This window comes from Pristis pectinata, chromosome 2 (genome assembly GCF_009764475.1).
Source record: "Pristis pectinata isolate sPriPec2 chromosome 2, sPriPec2.1.pri, whole genome shotgun sequence".
NCBI lineage: Eukaryota > Metazoa > Chordata > Chondrichthyes > Rhinopristiformes > Pristidae > Pristis > Pristis pectinata.
The window spans coordinates 55,357,709-55,381,144 of record NC_067406.1 but is presented as its reverse complement, the minus strand read 5'-3'; the positions used below and the strand labels follow the sequence as shown (position 1 = coordinate 55,381,144).

The 23,436-nt window shown below is 39.3% G+C and overlaps 1 protein-coding gene across 1 annotated transcript in view; it reads right to left on the bottom strand.

The window, feature by feature from the left end:
• LOC127580971 (protein FAM149A-like) overlaps positions 1-23,436 on the bottom strand; it is an 83,378-nt gene that overhangs the window by 19,994 nt on the left and 39,948 nt on the right. The window contains exons 3-8 of the mRNA XM_052034983.1: positions 22,842-22,977; positions 21,893-22,035; positions 20,128-20,253; positions 17,685-17,855; positions 13,012-13,208; positions 12,847-12,874 (exon numbers count right to left, since the gene is read on the bottom strand). Coding sequence (XP_051890943.1) covers positions 12,847-12,874; positions 13,012-13,208; positions 17,685-17,855; positions 20,128-20,253; positions 21,893-22,035; positions 22,842-22,977 — 801 coding nt within the window. The remainder of the gene's footprint in view (positions 1-12,846; positions 12,875-13,011; positions 13,209-17,684; positions 17,856-20,127; positions 20,254-21,892; positions 22,036-22,841; positions 22,978-23,436) is intronic.

The window sequence follows — 23,436 nt, the reverse complement described above, 5'->3', positions numbered from 1 at the left end:
CTGAGGTGATATGCATAGAAGGGCAAAGTTGAGAGGTGAAAGAGCTATGGGAAGAAAAGAAATGAAGAAAACATCACATGAATAAATTGCTACTTTCTTGCCACTCAATCATCTCCTGGTATGGAATTACATTTTTCAGAGTCATAGAGTAATGGTTTACCCAATCTGCCTTCTCACTCATGGAATAGCACAAATGTCAAAAGAATATTCATTAATGTTAAAAGAGTAATTACTCACAGCCATTTCACACCACAATTAACAATCTTCTGCTGACATTCTATCTTATTCCACTACTTACTGTGCTTTTTCAGGTAATCCTGTATGTCTCTGCTGAAGTGGTTTGGCTTGAATGGTCATGACACCATTAAATCATACGATAAGTGTTTGCCATACGATGAGCCTAGAAGGTATGATAAATGGTCTACTTAACATCAATGTGACTGCCAGTTACTTATCAGTTTATTATATCCAAATTTTAGCAGGAGAACTAGATTACAGTTATCAGAAATGAGAAGTTTAAATTGAGCATTAAAATTTAGCTACTTATCCACTTTAAAATAGTAAATTTTTTTTTAAATATTTAAGCCGTTTCATCATCTGTTCCTTATCTAGTAATTCAGTTTATTGCTATCTTAGCTTTTTATCTGTTATTTGTCCTAAGCAATTATTTAATATTGGGACCTGTTTATTCTATTAACTTTCTTCTAAATAGTTTTCCTCCCTTCTGCTGAATTGTTTTCTCCTTGAGAATATTAAGTTGACAGAAATGCCAAATCAAATCCAAGCTTAGAAGTGATAGGACTCATAGCAGTGTGGCCAGATCATCCTGAGGCTGCATTTACTTTTCCTGGCCCCACAAGCCCATATTGCCCTCCAGGTCTTATTGCCAAGGCTGTCCCAGCAAACACAACAGATCACAAGGAGCAACTAAGCCTCAATTGAGGCTAACCTTGGCCTGCTGTGATAGCCTTTCTACCAGCTCAAAGTCAAAGATCTTTTTAATTGTTTTAAATGCCTCTGATAATTAGAGACACTTAAAAATAATAACATTAAAAAATAAAGGTACTTAAAGTACACTTAAGTCATTGAAATGATACAAAACATTATGATTAAATAAAACAAAGGAAAAAAATATCATACCGGTTACCTACGATCTTTTAAATCTAGGTCGATGATGCAAACTGCATTTGGGCCCTCAGCACATCCAAGCTCTGTTCTTGAATGCAGTGCTGGGTGCGTCAAAAGAGACAGGAGATCAGCTGCTTTCTCCTGACTCCCACTTTGCAAATGTAGATGTGGGGAAGTCAGGAACAAGCTTACCCAGACATGCAGCTGGCATTTGTTTTCCATGGAGCCTCTGGCTAACAAGCAGCCTAACTCAAAGCCATCAAGTTAAAGAAAAATCAGATAAAACAGAAGCATATGGATTCAGAACTGCTCTACTAAAAGGAACAGTTGATTCGAGCTTCAAGGAAGAGTGATCATTTAGATATAACAATTTTAAGCAATGGTTGTAGGACATAGGTGAGACGTACTCATTAATAACTTGTGAAGGGGTCATTCCCAATCTCTTCCTTGCAAGTTCATTCCCTTCAGCAACACACAAGATGCCTAGAGGAACTAGAGGGTCAGGCAGTATCTATGAAGGGAAACAGACAGTCGACGTTTCGGGTCGAGACCCTTCATCAGGACCAGTTCTCCAGCATCTGCGGTCTGTTGTGTTGCACTCCAGATTCCAGCATCTGCAGTCTACTGTGCCTCCATTTCATTCCCTTCTCCTAGTTTCTGATTCTTTACATTTGTTCATGTGATACCACCTTTCACATCAGAGCTTTAAAAGCATTATTTCTTTCCTTACACAAGGATTCCATCCACACAGTAAACAGGGTTACTTACCTAGTCCTGCCAGCCCAACTTCTTCTATTTTCACCATCCCCCCACTCCATTTACTCAGGACCTATGATGGGCTTCCTTCTCCTTGTCCTCAAATTCCAAAAAAAGGTTTCTAGTAAAAGCTAACTAACAGGAAACATTAGCCCTACATTGTATTCTCACTGACGTATTCTCGTTCTGCTAATTGTTTCTAGTCTTTCCCATTACTCTCTCAATTTTCCAGCTGCTGAAGTATTTTCAGTTTGATTCCATAGTAAAAAAAAACAACAAAAAGTGTGGCACACAATATCCAGAAAAGTAGATTCAGGCCACCCAGAAAGGAAACTCATGACATATTAACTTCTTGTTAACGAGAGCACGAGTCAAGGACCATGGGACCACAGAAGCATTTGGGGAATAAGGTATATCTTTTGTGATACATAAAGCTTCTCTGTTTCCTGTTATGAATTAGTTCATTAGTCTGACTTTCAACTTTCTCCTCCATCTTTGCTTTTACACTGTATTTTAAATATTTTATGAAAGTTAGAAAAGCATAGTAAAGTACTTAAAGTATATATTATCCTCAAAGAACTGCATCATTTTGTGTTATGCTCTGTCAATAAGTCAGGAAATTGGGTGGAGCTCAGAAATAGGATAGGTGCAATTACTCTGATGGGATTATACTATAGGCCCCCCAAATAGCCACTGAGATGTGGAAGAACAGATAGGTAGACAGACCATGGAAAGGTGCAGAAGCAACAGGGTTGTCATTGTGGGGGACTGGGACTTCAAGTATTGACTGGAACTTCCTTTCTACAAGCTTAGATGGGGCTGAATTTCTTCCAAGAGGAATTCTTGAAACAATATGTGGAGAGTCCAACTGAAGGAGACAACATACTGGACCTAGTTTTGTACAGTGGCATGCAAAAGTTTGGGCACCCCGGTCAAAATTTCTATTACTGTGAATAGCTAAGCGATTAAAAGATGACCTGATTTCCAAAAGGCATAAAGATGACAAATTTCTTTAATATTTTAAGCAAGATTCCTTTTTTTATTTCCATCTTTTACAGTTTCAAATAACAATAAAGGAAAGAGCCCAAAGCAAAAGTTGGGCACCCTGCATGATCAGTACTTAGTAGCACCCCCTTTGGCAAGTATCACAGCTTGTAAATGCTTTCTGTAGCCAGCTAAGAGTCTTTCAATTCTTGTTTGGGGATTTTTGCCCATTCTTCCTTGCAAAAATCTTCCAGTTCTGTGAGATTCTTCGGCCGTCTTGCATGCACTGCTCTTTTGAGGTCTATCCACAGATTTTGATGATGTTTAGGTCAGGGGACTGTGAGGGCCATGGCAAAACCTTCAGCTTGTGCCTCTTGAGGTAGTCCATTGTGGATTTTGAGGTGTGTTTAGGATCGTTATCACTGTTGTAGAAGCCATCCTCTTTTCATCTTCAGCTTCTTTACAGATGGTGTGATGTTTGCTTCCAGAATTTGCTGGTATTTAATTGAATTCATTCTTCCCTTCACCAGTGAAAGTTCTCCGTGCCACTGGCTGCAACACAAGCCCAAAGCATGATTGATCCACCCCTGTGCTTAACAGTTGGAGAGGTGTTCTTTTCATGAAATTCTGCACCCTTTTTTCTCCAAACTTTCCTGCATCCTCACCACAAAATTCAGCGTCAGAAGTTTGCAAAGGAACATCTAAACAAGCCTGATACAGTTTGGAAACAAGTCCTGTGGACTGATGAATTTAAAATAGGAACTTTCTGGCTGCAATGAGCAAAGGTATGTTTGGAGAAAAAAGGGTGCAGAATTTCATGAAAGAACACCTCTCCAACTGTTAAGCACGGGGTGGATCAATCATGCTTTAGGCTTATGTTGCAGCAGTGGCAAGGGGAACATTTCACAGGTAAAGGGAAGAATGAATTCAATTAAATACCAGCAAATTCTGGAAACAAATATCACACCATCTGTAAAAAGCTGAAGATGAAAAGAGGATGGCTTCTACAACAGGATACGATCCTAAACACGCCTCAAAATCCACAATGGACTACCTCAAGAGGCACAAGCTGAAGATTTTGCCAATGGCCCTCACGGTCCCCCGACCTAAACATCATCGAAAATCTGTGCATGCAAGACGGTCAAAGAATCTCACAGAACTAGAAGATTTTTGTAAGGAAGAATGGGTGAAAATCCCCCAAACAAGAACTGAAAGACTCTTAGCTGGCTACAGAAGCGTTTACAAGCTGTGATCCTTGCCAAAGGGGATGTTACTAAGTACTGACCACGCAGGGTGCCCAAACTTTTGCTTCGGGCCCTTTTCCTTTTTTGTTATTTTGAAACTGTAAAAGATGGAAATAAAAAAGTAATCTTGCTTAAAATATTAAAGAAATGTGTCATATTTATCTTCATGCCTTTTGGAAATCAGGTCATCTTCTACTCGCTTAGCTATTCACAGTAACAGAAATTTTGACCAGGGGTGCCCGAACTTTTGCATGCCACTGTATACTTTGCGTCAGTATTTACCAAGGAGAAGGAATTGAACGACAGTGAAAACAAAGTGGGGCATGCTAATGTGCTGGGACACTTTCAGATTAAGGAGGAGGTAGTGTTGAGTCTTCTGAAAAGCATTAAGGTGGATAAGTCCCTAGGGCCTGATAGCATATATCCCAGAATTTTGAAAGAAGCAAGCGAGGAGATTGCTGGGCTTTGACAAAGATTTTTTGTGTCCTGACTAGCAACAGGCGAGGTCCTGGAAGACTGTAGAGTAGCAAATATGCCTTGTTCAAGAAGAGAAATAGAGATAATCCAGGTAGGCCAGCGAGCCTCACGTCAGTGGAGGGAAGCTATTGGAGAGGATACTGAGGGATAGGATTTATGCACATTTGGAAAGGCATGGCCTGCTTAGGGACAGTCAGCATGGCTTTGTGTGAGGCATGCATGGCTTACAAACCTGTTTGAGTTTTTTTGAGGAGGTGACAATGCTGCTTGATGAGGGTAAGGCAGTGAATATTATCTACATGGACTTTAGAAAGGTACTTGATAAGGTCCCTCATGGTAGGTTGATTCAGAAGATAAAGATGTATGGGATCCAGGGTGAATTGCAAGTTTGGATTTGGAACTGACTTGCCCATAGAAAACAGAGAGTAGGGTTGGAAGGCTGTTATTCTGGTTGGAGGTCTGTGACCAGTGGTTTGTGATATATATCAATGACTTGGATGAAAATGTAGATGGGTGGATTAGCAAGTCTGCAGATGACAGCAAGATTGGTGGAGTTGTGGGCGGTGTAAAGGGCTATCAAAGACTACAGCAGGATATAGATCAGTTACAGATAAGGGCAGAGAAGTGGCAGATGGAATTTAATCTGGGCAAGTGTGAGGTGTTGTACTTTGGAAGGTCAACTGAAAGGAGAAAGTATACAGTCAATGATAGGTCCCTCAATAGCATTGAGGTACAGAGGGATCTTGGGGTCCAGGTCCATAGTTCACTGAAAGTGGCTACGCAAGTGGACACAGCGATAAAGCAGGCATATGGAATGCTTGCCTTTGTTAGTAGGAGTGCTGAGTAGAAGAGTAAGGAAGTCATGCTGCAGCTATACAAAACTTTAGTCAGACCACACTTGGAGTATTGTGTGCAGTTTCTGGTTACCCCATTATAGGAAGGACGTGGAGACTTGTGGAAAGGGTGCAGAAGAGGTTTACCAGGATGCTGCCTGGAGTAGAGAGTGTGAGCAAAAAGGAAAGGTTGGACAAACTTGGTTGTCCTCCCTAGAGCGTCGGACGCTGAGGGGAGACATGATAGAGGTTTTTAAAATTACGAGAGGCATAAATAGCGTAGACAGTCAGATTCTTTTCCCCAAGGTAGAAATGTCATACACTAGAGAACATGAATTTAAGGTTAGAGGGGGGAAATACAAAGGCAACATGAGAGAAGTTGTTTTTTTTTAAAAACGCAGAGAGTGGTAGGTGCCTGGAATGAGTTACCAGGGGTAGTAGTGGAAGCAAGCAATTTGATGGAGTTTAAGAGGCTTTTAGATATTTGAATATGAAGGGAATGGAGGGATGTGGATGATACACAGGAAGGGGACATTCAGTGCAAATCGGCATCAAAAATCGGCACAACATCGTGGGCCGAATGGCCTGTCCAGTGCTGTAATGTTCTATGTTCTAAATATTATTAGGCATGGAATTACTGCATTATTAGTTCAGTCTGGAAATGCTTCTTCGTACCTTTCTGATGTAACTGCCATGTGGTCACGTCAATAATGACCAGGCAGGAAGATGCTTAAATACCTAACTGAGATTCTCACATGATTTGCAAAGAGTTTCGGGGGGCAGTTCCATAAAAAAAAATCAAATGACATGTTAGTATTAATCCTTCAAACAAAAAAAAATGCTGTATGCCAACCTTCACCAATCTTTGCTTCATGCCCTTGATTGCCTCTCTTCTCTGCCACAATCTGTAGATAACTGCTTCCTTGCCTTTCCACAGCAATGAGTCACAGTCAGTTGATACTGGCGTGAATAAATGGACCACGCATCTGCTCCGTCAATGTTGCAATCATTTTAGAAATCTTGAAAATATTGCCTAACGTCATGCTAAACTGGTTGGATTATTTCCTCTAAGGTTGAAACCAATCCTTTCTACTACATCTTACAGGGTGACCATATTTTAGAAATCTATATTTCTTTATGCTTCTAAATCACATGCATTTTAATTGTTATTTAGCACCTTTCTATCAGCAAATATGCCTTTTGACTGAAAATTATTTAGTTTCAGTTTCCATTATTTCTCTTTCCTTCAGTATTCCAGTCATTACTCTTCTGCTCTTATTTGTTTCTGAATATGCAAAACCTCAGTAACTTGGTCTTAATCCCATTTGTGTGTTACACATCGATACATCTCCAATTACCAAAAGCACACTTATGATATCTATTTAAACATGCTAATCTCTGCATTAATGCTTTGTTCTTCCAATTCTTATATTTCAAAGGGCTCACTTATTCCAAAATACTTTCGATGTAGACATTCAATATAACCTTGCAATACCCTAGCAACCCTATTGTTCCACTTGTGTTTTTATACCCTTAGATGTCATTCATAAGCTTTTAATTACAGCCCCGACCTTTGTTGGGTAAATGAAAATGGGTTCATAGGACTTCCACTCTTTTAACGAAAGTGTTAATCATTTTAACTTAGATGACTGAAACCCACCATTTAAAAAAGGCAAATACCAGTCATATAAACAGGTTAGTTTAGTCTACCTATTTCTAGATCATGTTTTATGGGAATACGTCGGGGTATGTGCAACCTTCCACTATAAAATCTACTTAACAACAATGACTTGTATTAAATCTCCAGTATCTCAACTCATTCTTGAATAGCTTTAACCCCCTGTCCTGTGACTGCACCTGGACTCTCTAACCAGGGAAAATAATCTCTCTACAGCTAACTTATCAAACTCCCTCAGGAACTATTTTTCTAAATTCCAGCACATACAGGCCTGACAATCTTCTCATTGGACAAGCCCTCATCCCAAGAATCAATCTTGTGTAACTTCATTGCACTGCCTCAAAGTCTATCCTCCCGTAGCTACAGAGATCAAAACTGCATGCAATACATACTATTTGGCAATTCTGTTCTTTCCTTTTACCTCTAAAGAAAATAATCTTGCATACCCAACATTTACTCCATCTGCTACTTTCCTGTCCACTCATCATTAACCTGTCTATTCTTGCTTGCATGCGCTTCGTATCCTCTTATATTTTCCACTGGCTTTATGTGATCAGCAGACTTGGATGCATTATATCTGCTCTGATATAGATCGTAAACAGCTGAGGGACTCAAACAGTCCTTCTTGCACTCCACAAGTAACTTAATGACAGTTACACAGGCCCACTTCTAGCAAGCTTCTCTTGATTGGGATCAGGAATGAAAAGCGTGATTAACCTCTCACTTTCCTAGCTGAGTCACACCAAGGTAAATCACAAAGCTACATGGCCACCAAAACTGAGATTAGATATGTGATTCATATTGCCATTAAAAGTCTGTCACGCACTTATCACGCAACTTAAAGGTAGTTTTATAATATGCAAGGAACACAGCTACAATAGAAGCATAATAAACACTATGATGTACCTGAGAGTGGAAGGAGGAAGTGCCTAGTGCCAAGAATCGTGCCTCAGAGCCTCTCGATGGTGGAACACTATAGTTTGTTATGATAATTCGTGAGTCATTGATGTGAGGCAGTTTGCCTCATTATTGCAATCTGCATGGTTGCTGTTGCTTCACCTCACCTGCAGCCAAGTACAAAGCAAAAGAGATGCAATCATTACCCAGGACACTACATGGGAGGGCAAGACGTAACATCATCAGCAATGCAAAGTTCTAAATTTCAACTGTAGCTTCAATTTAATTATGAAATTACCAATACCTGAGAGCTGTAGAGAGATTTCCAATAACAGAGGGCATGCATTTAAGGGTGAGAGGGGGTAGGTTGAGAACAGACGTGAGGGGTACGGTTTTTACTGAGAGAGTGGTGGATGCTTGGAATGCGTTTGTCTGATAGGGGTGGTGGAGGCAAACTCATTGGGGCTTTCAAAAAGGGCTTGGATGGGCACATGAACGAGGGGAAAGTAGAGGGATATCAGCATTCTGTAGGCAGGAAGGAATAGCTATGTCGGCACAACATTGTGGGCCAAAGGGCCTATTCTGTGCCTGTGTACTGTTCTATGAAAAGACGTTCTAAAATGTGCTTAATACAAACTGGTTAATGCTACCAAAATACATGAATTGCAGTACATCTTCACAGCTATAAATATTTTATTGCAGTGACGCTTTAAAATCCACCTTAAACATCTATTTTAATGATGTCAATGTGATTCTTAAGCATATCCTAAATTGAAATTAAGGAGTTCCTAAATTGAAATTAAGGGGTTCCTAATTTTTTTTTTTTACATACACTGTGCAAATACATGTTAGCTTGAAACTTTGTGCCCCATCATAATTCTGGTGGTGCACAAATACCCCTTTGTTTACTTATTTTTACCCTATAACCATTGCTCTTGATACAAGTATTAGGATCTGTGAAAATAATACATTCAGAGATTCACGAGGAAGGAACAGAGGAATGGGGATAAATGGGTAGCACTTTAAAAGAACTGGCTTTTTTAAACCTTCTATGACTGATGTAGTTTTTAAAGAGTGGGACAAATTAGGTATTACTTGTTTTCAGGATCTATTTGTTGGAGGAAACCTTTCTTCGTTTGAACAATTGTCTACCAAGTATAATTTACCAAAAACTCATTTTTTTTAGATATTTACAAATTAGAGATTTTCTTCGATCTCAATTACATTCTTTTCCTTTGTGTCCTGATAAGAATTTATTAGGTGTAATTTTTAATTTGGAACCCTTTCAGGATGGCTCAATATCTAATATTTATGACAGATTATTAGGAATGAGTAAGGTGCCGCTAGATAAAATTAAAAACGCTTGGGAACAAGATTTGCAGATGTCAATTTCCGAGGAAACTTGGAATGAAATTTTCAAGTTGGTTAATACTTCATCATTATGTGCTCGTCACTCTCTCCTTCAATTTAAAGTGGTCCATAGAGCTCACTTGTCTAAAGATAAACTATCCCGTTTTTATTCCGATATATCTCCTTACTGTGATAAATGCAATAACGGAGTGGCTTCCTTAATTCACATGTTTTGGACGTGTCAGAGTCTTAAAAAACTATTGGACAGAGGTCTTTCATACTTTTTCTGTACTTTTTAAAATAAATTTTAAACTTAATCCTTTGACTGCACTATTTGGGATTGTTGGAGAAAAAGATACAACTTTGAAGGCCTCTGATTTACATATTCTGGCTTTTATTTCCCTTATAGCCATGAGAGCAGTATTGCTTAAATGGAAGGAAGCTACTCCGCCTACACATGTTCAATGGTTACGGGATGTTATGTCATACTTGAATCTAGAGAAGATTTGCTGTTCAGTTTTTGAATCTAACCTAGACTTTCAAACCCTGTGGGGACCCTTTTTGAATTATTTTCAAAATCTCTGATTTGGGGACTAAAACACAGATATTAGCTGACACTGTTATGTTTTTTAAGGTTTTTCCTTGCTGTTTCTTCTATCTAACAGCTTCGGGTTTTGGTAGTGGGGGTAGATTTTTTTTGTAATAAAATATTTCAATTTTTTCTTCATTTATTAACTAACTACTATATGTGATTATTGATTTAGAGTACTGTAATCCCAAGTACGATTTAACACAATGTATTCAGTAGTATTTTTAATATCTTTCTTGATGCATGTACTCTGTATTTTTTTTCATGGATTTAATAAAAATATCGTAAAGAAAAAGAACTGGCAGAGCCACAAAAAGCTGAATGCTCTGCTTTCCTCCTCTGTATGGTCTCACAATTCTACAAATCCACCTGCCAGAAATTCTCTCGAGGACAACTACTCTACATAGAAAAACAGCAGGAGTAGGCCATTTGGCTCTTCAAGCCTGCTCCACTATTCCATGTGATCATAGCTGATTCTTTAGCTTAACATCATGCTCCCATGCTCATCCCATATGCCTTTAGATTTTGCTTTATAACTAGAAGTCTATCTCCTTCTCAGTGACTTGGTCTTCTGCGGCAAAGAACTCCACAGGTTCACCACCCTCCAACTGAAGACATTTCCCTCAACTCGGTCCTAAATGTCTTATTCCTTATCCTAAGATTCTAAGCACCGGCAAAGAGAAACGTCCTCCCTGCATTCACCCTATCAAGCCCTCTGAGAATCATGTGCAATGGCATCTACTCTCCTTCATCCGAATTCTAGTAAATTCAAGCCTAGTTGACTCAATCTCTCCTCATATGACAGTCTCACCGTCCTGGGAATTTGTCTGGTGAGCCTCTGCTACACTCCTTCTATGACACATGAGAAGGGTAAAGAGACCAAAACTGTGCACAATACTCCAGGTATGGTCACACTCAACTCCTTTATATTTGTAGTAAAAAATCCTTGTTCCTATACTCAAAACCTCTTGCAATGAAGGCCAGCACATCATTTGCCTTCTTAACTTCTTGCTGCAAAATGCACATCTTGTTTTCTGTGACTGGTGCACAAGGACATCCAGATCCTTTTGGACATCAACCTTTCCCAGTCTATCACCACTTAAATATTACTCTGCCTTTTTTCCTAAACAAAATGGATAACTTCACACTTATCCACATTACACTGCTTTTCCATGTATTTGCCCACCTTGAATATATCCTCATTACAGCTGCATCTCAGGTACCTGACTGCCACAACAGATTGCTAAAAACAGTTAGGTGCATTAATCTAAATGAAGAAATGTCATAACCAAGCCTAAAAGATGACGCCATAGTTCTTTATAAAGAGGTCCATAAATTCTGGGCAAGCATAGATTCTTCAAGAATCCAGGCCTGAATCCCTGGTCATCTATTTGCACCGTTGGGCAGGTCAGAATCCTCGCTTCCAGTCGTACAGGTCACTGAAGGACCAACAGGATGAGGTCATGGAAGTCCACCTCCAATGATGCTAAATTGCTTAATGTAAGCAGAACCTTCAACCCCAACCCCACCACACAGAAACTGCCAGTGTATTCCAGGTTGCTGATTGCTGGAATTACAGTGCAATTACACTGGAAGCTGAGGTTGTGTTGCCATTTCCACTAGCATTTAATTCCTTACATACACTTCACCACGCCCATCCACTCAGTAGGTTGCAATTCCCCAGTCATTTATTTACACTGTGAATCTGACAGTTACACGATTCAGGTTTAAGTAGTCTCCTGTTTGCTAAATATAGGAATGATTAATGGACTCGGCCATTGACTTGGTGGTGACATGTTAAACGAATTCACGGGTTACGTAAAGTGACAGGCAAAGACTTTAAATGAATGATCCAAATTTTTTTTTTATACAATTATTCCACAATACAAAACTACAAGGCTTCTGTTTCCTTTTGTGGTGTTAGAAAATTGCTTTGTGTAATTGTTTAGGAAAACACCCATCTTATCAATTACAATACAACTTCAAAACAATATGGTGCCTGCCCACGTGTGTTACTTGCGCATCACTGAAGCCAATACAAGGAAGATCCAAGCAGTCATGATCCATCACTACATTTTTCTGATCTACACAGGTTCTTAGTTAACCAAAATGAGGACCTCCTATCATGACAATAACTGATAGAAACCTGGGCCATAAATTACCCAAACCTTAAAAAACGTGACCTTCGCCGTTGATTAAATTTGTCCCTGCCCATTGAATTCTCAAGAACTTTTGCCCACCAGAGGGAAATTGAAACAGCACATCACTCCCTAGTGAGCATCTGAAACCTGTCTGAACAAGCCAAGCCACCGAGGAGCTTGTTACTTGTTAGAAAATACTGCTAACAAAGTCTGAACCAGGAAGAGTCAATTTAGAACAGTCAAATACAGAAATAAAATAATGAGAAAGGTGAAAACGTGGGATAAGGAAGAGAAAAAGAAACAAAGAAAACTAGAATAAAATGTAATTCATGTTTTTAGAAGATCTTTGACAATAAATAAGACTTCACGATTGTTGAAGCTTATTTCAGTGCCAGTTGTTCAGCAATAGTTAAAGATCTCTTATGCCAATTAACAGGGTGCTTCAAATGGGGAGAAGCTTTGGCTTTCAGTGACTAGTTTAGTCCATGATTTAATACAGGAGATTCATAGCAATCAAAGATTTGAGTGGACAGAAATAAAGCAAAATGCCACTTATGTCCACCTATTTCAGAGCAGAGCAACAAAATGAATGAATATTAATCAATAATGTTGAGTTATCAATAAGTAACAATCAGCAGCATTAGTATCTTCATATCTACTTTATAATGATGGAATTATATAGCTGCATTTTGCACAGGCTGGATAACATTAAATAAAAAGTGCTGTGGAGAAAAACACGATTGAATTGTGTAACCTATGGCCAGGTCACCTGGCAGGCCAGTAAAGATCCCAAGTGACTGTAAGTAAAAAAATTGAACCATATATTTAAAAAAAAATTTGGATTAATGAACTAATTTAAGTTGTATGCTTCCAAAAATAATTCAGTAAAGTTTCGATGTCAAGGCAGTTCAAAGGTTTCTTTGATCTCTGGTACCTGAAAGGTTGTTTTCCCAGTGTTTCCTGATCAGCTCTTCCAATACATCAATCACATCTCGCCAGATATCATTAAATATCTCCGCTGATACAGCATCTTTAATGCAGGCATTGGGAGAAATGGGAGGAATGCCCCGTTTATTTCTCCTCCGAGCAACTTGAACTTTCTTTTGTTCTAAACTCTCATCTTCACTAATACTGTAATTGAAGCACAATAATATTAACATGCCTGAGGGTACCTTTCTCCATAAACAGGCATTTAGTACTACAATTTACTGAGCTTACTGTACAATTTAGATAGGAAAAAAGTTCCCTTTTGTTGGCATAATTTTTATTAATATAGTGAATTTTTGACTTACAATTAGAATAGTTAAAGCAGTTTGAGAGGCCAACATTGCTCCTGAAAACTTTCCTTTTTCGAACATAATGGCAACATAATGGCAAAGTAGAATTCTTGCCCTTCACCAAACACAAACTGATTGATTCTAAACCACATTAAATGCTTTCTGAACAACTATTAATAGGTTGGGCCAGTTTACTCTGATCAATCTTGCTGTCTTTGAATTGATGTTACTAACTCCAAAATTTTAGCACCTGTTTCACATTTATTCCTATCAACTTCACCATATTGGGCTGGGTGTTGCTGGAGCATGCCCCATAGCTAGAACGGCTGCCTGCAATTCCTGCATGGCTTTGCCTACCCAGCGTGATCTCCCTAGCTCCCTGGACCTTCTAGTCCAGTGGTGAGACCTGAACAATGGCTAAGTCGGAGATGGCACGGTCCAATGTTCCCACCCAAAAAACATCCCCTACATGCTTTGGCAGAAGGTAAAGTTGGCATAGAGCTTTGTAAACCTCCACTTTAAGTACTTCCAATGACAACTCTCTCGGATAAAGAATTACACAGATTCACTACCCTTTGAGAAAATAGTTTTTTTTTATGTACCTCTGTTTTAAATGACCAGCCCCATTATCTTGAAACAATTTCCCCTTGTTCAAGACTCTCCCACAAGTGAAAATATCTCGACATCTACCCTGTCACGCCACCTTAGAATCTTATGTTTCAATACGATCACCCCTCATTCTTCTGAACTCCAAAGAATACTGAACCAACCTGTTCAGTCTCTTGATAGGACAATCCTCTCATTCTAGCAATTACCCTAGTGAATCTCCTTTAGACTGCCTCCAATTCTACTATATCCTTTCTTAGGTAAAGATACCAAAACTGTGCACAGTACTCCTGGTGTGGTTTCACCAAAACTATGTACAATTGTAACAAAACTTCCCCATTTCTAAATTCCAACCAATATGCTATTTGCCTTCTTAAATACTCGTTCCACCTCTCTGCTCTGTGACTCATGCCCAAGAACACCTAGATTTCTCTGCACTTCACTCATTTGTAGTCTCATTCCATTTAAATATAATCTGCTTTTTGATTCCTCTTATTCATACTTCCCCACAATAATCTACATTTGCCAAGTTTTTGTCCTCTCACTCAAAACTATCTATATCCCATTGCAGAATCACAATAACCAATGACAAGAAGTCCTTCTATTTTCATGATAGCTGCAAACTTGGATATCTAACACTCTGTCCCCACCTCCAGGTCATAAATACAGTATATTATCTATAAATATATAAAACATAAAATGAGCAACTAAATGAGGACCAAGAATTGATCCCTGGAGTACTCCCTAGTTACATTCCTGCAACCTGAAAAAGACCCATTTATTCTAATTCTCTGTTTTTATGTGGTTACCAACATTCAGAGACATTTAAAACTATTAAAAATAATCCATTAAAAATATTATTTTTAAATTCAGAAAGTTGATTGGAACACATAAAAGCATACATAGAGAAATAAAAACATCAAATTAAAGCAAACTAATTTTTTAAAAATTACTTTTTCCCTTTTGCCTAGGCCCAAACGAAATGAATGCGGTATCTGAATTTGGTGTGATGGCCACAGGATGTGAGAAACAATTCCCCAATGTATTGCTGTGGATCCCCAGCAAAAGTGGGTCCATTTTTAGACACCTTGGGAGGCATTCCGCAGATTCATCCCCTACAGTGGCACATTAAGCATCTGACTGCGTCAGCAAGTCACAGACTCGCAGCTCTCGAATACAAATCCAGGGCATACTTCATTGTGAATGGCTCAATGCCAGCAATTCTGCAATGGGCAACACAATGCAGAATTACTATTAGATAAACATTCATGCATCCATTGGCTGTTAACTAAATTGGGCTAATTTTTTTAAACTCAGGTCACTTGAGGGACAGAGCGTTCTCAGTCAGGAAAAAAAAGCAGGAAGAAAACCAAAATATATAACACAATATTACATTTTATCCTGCTCAATTCCACCTTTTATGAAGCAGCACTAAAATGGGTAACAGAATATTGAAAAAGATAAGAGTTACTACCACAAATTGGAGTTACAAGTAACACATGGGGCATACAGTTCTCGTTAAATGGGTACATTTGTTTCTTCGTACAATTTTACATTTTTTAAAAATTAAACACAATAAAATGGTCAGGGTCCATTTATTTCTAAGACTGAAAACATAGTTTAAAAATTTGTTTAAAAGTACTTTCTACTATCATATTGAATGCAAGTTGATTAAAAGATTAGCAATCTAGTCTCAAAGTAATAAAACCAAATCAATGTGGACAATGAGGAATCCTTCACACTCCAATCGTTCTGTTTACAATCACTTAATTTGGATCCTGGAATAAATGTGATGGAAAAGTTAACTTCAAAGCCATATATTCACTGGAACTTCTAACTTAAAATGATGATTTTTTGCTCACGTTCCCAGAGTTGTTTCTTAACTACATTTTAACTCATATCTATGTTTATTTTCATTAGGTTTATTTTCAAATTACAAGTTAATGCTGCCAAGGGATACAATGAATGTTTTCTAAAGAGGAGTGTTGTGCTAGTGAGTGATGTGATGCAGTAAATATAAATAGTAAACTTTTGCCTATAACAAAATAGATTATTTTCAGTCTTGGTATAACACAGCACTGTTTTTCTAAACTGACAAGTACACCCAGCAGAAAGTAGTGAAGTCCTTCTTTACAATGCAGATTCGTTTTCAATGTCATTAGGACTCATCGCCACTTTAATTACTGGCATGAATGGGAAAGTCAATGTGGGTTATCCCCAGGCGAAGCTCAGGATCCAACACCTCCCCATGACATTCAACAATACTGTCACTGCTGAAATCCCCACAATCATCACCCCAGGAGGACACATTTACCAGAAACTGAACTGGACCAGCATATAATAATTTGGCTATAGATCAAAACAAAGCTGGGCATCCTGAGGCAAGTGGCTTGGCTCCTCACGCACCAAAACCTTTCCATCAGCTGCAAGGCACATCAGAAATGCAATGGAGCTCTCTCTGCTTACAACTCCAACTACACCCAAAGCTCAACACACTCCAGGAGAAACTAATTGCCTTAAACTTTCACAATGTCCACCACCAGCATGCTGACTCATACAATTAGTTAAAAAGGTAGTAAGTCAAAATGGCATTGAAGAGTAATCTGTATTGTAAATTACTTCACTGTTCCCTGCTGGTGTCCTTCTTGTCTGTTTAGAAAAGCAGGGTTGTATTTTTGCAAGAATGAAAAAGATCAACGGTGTCAACTCACTCTTCAACAGGACCTCCCAAACCACCATGTTTGCAACCGAGGAGGAGAACTGTGGGCACAAAAAAAAACACCACCTCTGCATCGCACACTATCCTGATTAAAAATATTTCCCTGACACTGGATCAAAATCCTACAACACCCTCCCAATCAACACTGTGGGAGCACCTTCAACACACCAATACTGGCAATTTAAGGACACAGCTCATCACCACCTTCTCATGAGATATTAGTGTTGTTCAAAGCAGCCAGGGCTAGAATGGACCCAATTAATTTATTTTTTAAAACAATTTTTTGAATTTCCTTAAAATGGCCAGGAGAGAGCTCTTCCAGATCCTGCAAGGAAAGTTCAGGCGCTCCACGTGAACTCTCCTTTGTGATCAGAAATGCTCCTGAGACCACTTCCTCATAAGAACCTGAATGATAAGGTGTATTCCTTTTACTTTCTGTCAGTGTTCCCATGCCAGTTAACATTCCACTCCAAGTCAACCTCCTCACCAGCTGGTATATCCTGCCAGTTTTATGTGGGCAATTTACTGGGAAATGGAGACAAGATTGAAACATGCTGGGCTTCATGCTGCTAGGTCAGAGCAGGGAGGAGGATGGGAGCTGCAGGGAATCAAAATTGCTTCTCCCACCGAGTTTTGACAGCAGGTCACAAATGATCCTGATAAGGAAATATTTCCCTAACCGTGCATCATCACTGGTTCAGATCACCTGGACCAGAAATATAAACAGAAAACACTCAGCAAGTCAGGCAGCAACCATGGTGAGAGAATGTATTTAATGTTTCATATTGATGACCTTTCATGAAAATTGAGAAAAGTTGGTGAAGAAACAAGTCTCAAGTTGCAAAGATTAATCTGAACCTATTCCTAAAAGCAATAAAGCTATTGTTAGATATACTATCAGTTTGATTGTCACTCAAATATTCTGATTGTTTGTAAACCACACTGTGTACAACATAACACAGAAATGAATCCCCTTCTTGTACATTTTATTATATACCCACTTACCATTCTTTACTGTCATATGCAAAATACTCTTCAATTTTTCCATCCACATCATAAATCTCCTCCTCTAGGAATGAGAAAACGGAGCACTCTGAGTCAAGGGAACTTATGGTGGAGTTTGAACTATGGAAGGGAGAGTGTGTAGGAAGCAGACGTACTCCTGAAAGGCTAAGCCTGAAAAAGGAGGGGAAATATCTTCAACAGGAATTTATTCAATGCATATGCCTAGAAATTCAATTGTATAACATGCTTTCTACCCCTGGTCAACAAAATTCCAATCTCTTTCTAGTTTCCTCCCCCTCCCCCTCCCCCACAAACCCCACCCCCACTCCCCACCGTCCAAGACTTCCCCTCCCCACCCAAAAGCACATGCCACAACCTTCCAATCCTCCAGCCACTGACCCCACAACATCCAGCCACTCCCATGCCCAAGGCCCTAGTCTCGATCTCCTAATCAGAGACCCACTCACCCTCCCACCACAAACATCACTATAAAGTCCCAGTATCTCATGCACTTCCTACAATCCACTCATCCATTAGTGTCAGGCTCCAAGCACTTCCCTCCCCAACTATCATAACAGTTCCAGCATCAGATGCCTCACCAACCAATTCAATCATCAGTGCAAGGTCCCACTGCCCCATCCTTCTAAACATCCAAAGCTCCAATGATCCCAACACCAGGCCACAGTACAGGTCAAATTAAGCCTATGGCATCCAGCCATCATAATCACCAGAAACTTGGAACACAGGACCAGGCAACACATTTTGAAACACAAATATTTACAAAGCCTGGACAGTTGCACTCAAGGCTTCCAGCTCCAATAAAGTTTGCAGCAGGGATCATTAGTGACCTACTGCTGTCTCCATTTACATGTAAGAGAATTTCTAAACCTGTATTTATATAGTTGTACATAATCACATCAACACAACAGTTTTATAGTGTCTAATGTGTTTTTTAAGAAAATGAAGGAATGAAAATGCAATGAATGAATTTTTAAAAATGACTGGAAATAATGTTGGCATTCTCAGTGGACAACCATCATGTTACTGTCTCAGCAACAGTAACTTTAAGATAGAAGATTAAGATATCTTTATTAGTCGCATGTACATCGAAACACAGTGAAATACATCTTTTTGTGTAGTGTTCTGGGGGCAGCCACTTGCAAACACTCAGCTGATCAGTCAGTATCTGGGAGAACAGATATGTTAGCTTTGATCAGAAATGGAAGGAATCAAAGATGAACAGTATTTTAAAAAGAACTAGCAGAAAGAGAAACTGAACAGAAGAAAAAAGACACCCATGCACACATACACCAGTTGTTCAGTTGTAATTTCTTCCAGTTCTGGCAAGTGCTCCGTAACATGAAACATTAACTTGCTATTTTCTCCACAAATAGTCTCATTATAAAAAGGCTATATTGACACATAGTCCTCATAGAAGAAGTCCTCTTCTCCCCCCCATCCCTATCCCTTTTAAAACACTGAAAGGCAGGAATATTCAATATCCATTCCTGCCCTGGTGTCAGCCACATCTCTTCTCCACAAATACCTTCATTATAGGAAGGATGTGGAGGCGTTGGAAAGGGTGCAGAGGAGATTTACCAGGATGCTGCCTGGATTAGAGAGTATGAGGAGAGACTAAAGGAGCCAGGGCTTTACTCATTGGAGAGGAGGAGGATGAGGGGAGACGTGATAGAGGTATACAAAATATTAAGAGGAATAGATAGAGTGGACAGCCAGTGCCTCTTTCCAAGGGCACCAATGCTCAATAAGAGAGGGCATGGCTTTATAAGGTAATGGGTGGAAAGTTCTAGGGAGACGTCAGAGGGAGGTTTTTCACCCAGAGAGTGGCTGGTGCATGGAATGTGCTGCCTGGGGTGGTGGTGGAGGCTGATACGTTGGTCAAGTTCAAGAGACTGTTAGATAAGCATATGGAGGAATTTAAGATAGAGGGATATGTCGGAAGAAGAGGTTAGATAGTCTTAGGAGTGGTTTGAAGGTCGGCACAACATAGTGGGACGAAGAGCCTATATTGTTCTATGATTCTAATATCTTCAGGCCTGCCGAGTGTTTCCACTATCATCTATCTTGATTTCATTTGTCATCATCTGCGGTACATTTAGCTTTTTACCTATCACTGCGCTCTATGCTATTAATCAGGAGCACCAATTTAAAATAAGCAACTTAGCTCCTGTACAAAAATAATGGTAAAAGGAATGTCATACAAATACATTAATCATCCACTAATTTTATTCAAAGTAATTTCTAAGTTATTTAATTTCTTTTAAAAAAAGTGAGAATGAATTTCAACATAATTTGGTAGTTGCTACTAAGTTAACAGGTGAAACTGAAAAGGATTTTCATCAAATTGTACAAAAGATCACTGATTAGAAAATTCATTCATTGATTATACAGTCCTTCAGTGAACAATGATCTGAGTGCTTACTCTTTCACATCACTGGTGCTTTCACAGAAACTAGGTAATGTCCTAGTTGCCATGGAGCTGTTTCCTCTGCTCTGGAAATGTTGAAAGCCTTCATCTTTTGGCAGCAAGAGCTGGGTCCCCAATATCCTGCATCATGCACAAGAAAAGACAGCAGATTCCAAACCATCCAGTTAGTTATATTTCTCTTCACTAGTGTTTCTTAGTCAAACAAGATTAGACCATTTTCTTAATAATAATTTCTTTTTTTTTTACCCATGTTAAAAAGTTCATGTGGTCAAGTATGCAAATAAATAAACAGCAATGTGTCAATATAGTGCCTTTGTTGCAGAGGGACATCCTAAGACACTTCACTCCAATTACAATGGCCTTCTCCTGAGTGAATGCAGATCAGAAGTGTTCATTTAAGACCTCACATATATCCTCTGGCTCCATGCACAGATTGTTATTTTAATCCCTAATGGGTCCTAATCTTTCCCTGGTTACCTTCCTGCCCTCAATATACCTATAAAATGCTTTGGGATTTTCCTTAGCCTAGCCTGCCAGTGATATTTTGTGCCCCCTCTTTGCCATCCTATTTTAACTACTCCCCACCCCTATATTTTACTGCTCCTGAAGGGCCTCCCTGTTTTACCATTCACTATACCTGCCATATGTTTCCTTGTTTTTCTTTATACAGCCCTCAATATTCAAACGTTCCTTAGACTTTTTGCCCTTACCTTTCACTCTTCTAGGAACACTTTGGCCCTGAACTCTCATTGTTTCACTACTGAATGTCTCCCACTTGTTGGATATAGATTTACCCACAAGTAGCTGCTCCAAGCCTACGTTTGCCAGGTCCCTTCTTATGACATTGAAACTGGCCTTCCCCAAATTCAGTACCTTGCCTTTCATACCATCTGTATAGTCTGAATGTTCTCCGGTCCCTTAGCCTTTACTGTACCCAGTGTCCTCGGCATTTCTTGATATGTGAAACACATCAAATTGTCCAGAGACCAACTTCAGCGATGGTGAGGATTTCAGGAGGAAACTGAAATGTATCTTTAATGCAGCACTCCTAGCTGAACATGCATACAAATGCATCAGACTCGTCTTTGGTGGTCGTTCAGCTGATAAAGCTTTTATCTGCAAGCTGAAAAAGTTTAAGAGCCACAAGGTAATGATGCAGCTCTATAAAACTCTGGTTAGACCACACTTAGAGTACTGTGTCCAGTTCTGGTCACCTCATTATAGGAAGGATGTGGAAGTGTTGGAAAGGGTGCAGAGGAGATTTACAAGGATGCTGCCTGGTTTAGAGAGTATGCATTATGAGGAGAGACTAAGGGAGCTAGGGCTTTACTCTTTGGAGAGAAGGAGGATGAGAGGAGACATGATAGAGGTATACAAAATATTAAGAGGAATAGAGTGGACAGCCAGCGCCTCTTTCCCAGGGCACCAATGCTCAATACAAGAGGGCATGGCTTTAAAGTAATGGGTGGGAAGTTCAAGGGAGATATCAGAGGAAGGTTTTTTTACCCAGAGAGTGGTTGGGGCATGGAATGCGCTGCCTGGGGCGGTGGTGGAGGCAGGTACATTGATCAAATTCAAGAGATTACTAGGTAAGCATATGGAGGAATTTAAAATAGAGGGATATGCGGGAGGAAAGGGTTAGATAGTCTTAGGCGAGGTTTGTTGTGGGCCGAAGGGCCTGTATTGTGCTGTACTGTTCTATGATCTGATATATGATCTATGAAAAAACATGACATACTGTATTAAGCAGAGTACTCACCTGAGCTGGGGCGAACGTTCCGTCCATTCCTGACATTCACTTTGAATACTTTCAGTACGACAGCTCACCTTTCCCTCAAACAACATCTCATCGATTTCCCAGAAAAGTTGATGTACTGTCCGCGTATTTGCTTTGTCAAATTCCTAAAATCCACACACAAAGAATTATTGGTCAGCAATGCTTTCTTGGAAACTCACAAACTGTTTCTGACTGAATGAGATGAGAATGAGAACAGCTGTGAATCAACACTGTGAATTGAAGTTATCTGATGTGTCCAACCTGAGCTGGTTCAGCTGCAGTACACCACAAGAAGTTTCAATTGGATATGAAAAACTAGAATCTGCACCTGAGCCTTCACAATAAAAAAAATTGCAACATGAATATATCCAAGTCCAATTATAGCGCTCTAAATAATGGATATAGATTGGACAGCACTGAAGCTGTAGGGTAGACCTTAATTGCCCCCTGGATACTGTTCTTGTCCCAGGGCTACTGTGAAAATTAGGTTAAAAAAAAGAGTATTTTGGGATGTAGTATGTTAATAATTTGAGAATTGGAATATGGAGAAAGCAGCATGCTCAGAAGGAAAGAGGTAAACGTGGACCTTTGGTGTTAGGAGGTTTGTCGTTACTGATTGACGTTACATGGGTGCTGAAGCATAGGACAGCCCATGTGCATACTCCATTCCTAATATTTGGTCCCCACTAAAAGCAACAGAATCCAATATCGAGAGGGTGCTACAACAGATGAACTGCATCTTGCCGCAGTTTTTTCACCCAGTTCAAAACTCCCAGTTTTCATGCCACTATTTTTGGTTGTGAAGGCTCAGGTGCAGATTTTAGTTTCTCATATCCTCCCGTCATCTTGTTCACCCTGTCAATAACTCCAGCATCCTTTTCATACTGTCTGAAATCCCTGTCTACAATCCCCACATCCATGTAATACTCACATCATCTCTCCAGGAGTACACTGAACTACGTTCAGTGGACAGGCTTGTTGTATAGCTCTGGATTCCAGACCAAGAATTATTAAGGTCTGTGGGAGTAGTCTGCCCAATATATGATTCTGATACAATGGATTCACCACTAAAGAGAAAAGTAAAGTCATGTTATATCACATGGAAAGCAATTCATTCAATCATTGTAATTCTAGAATGAAACAAACTTCCATATTCCATCTGTGATTTCCCCAGTTTAGTATTGAAATAGAGAGAGAAAGAAAGAACTTATATATCTTTTACAACTTCAGGACTCCCAAAGCACCTCACAGGAAATGAAGTAATTTTTAAGGCCAAGCGATCCAATTTGTTTAAATGGAAGGATCCAATACCTCCCACTAGTTTTCAATGGTTTTCTCAAACTATATCATGTTTAAACTTAGAAAAAATTATGTTGATTCAATTATGTCGATTCTTCACTTAAATTTGAGGAAGTTTGGAGTCCATTCATTCAATATTTTCATATGATATAGATCCCTTTTCAATAACCTTTGAACTTAGAAGAGCGGAGTTGATGACTGTTATGAGAAAGGTTCTTTTGGTATCT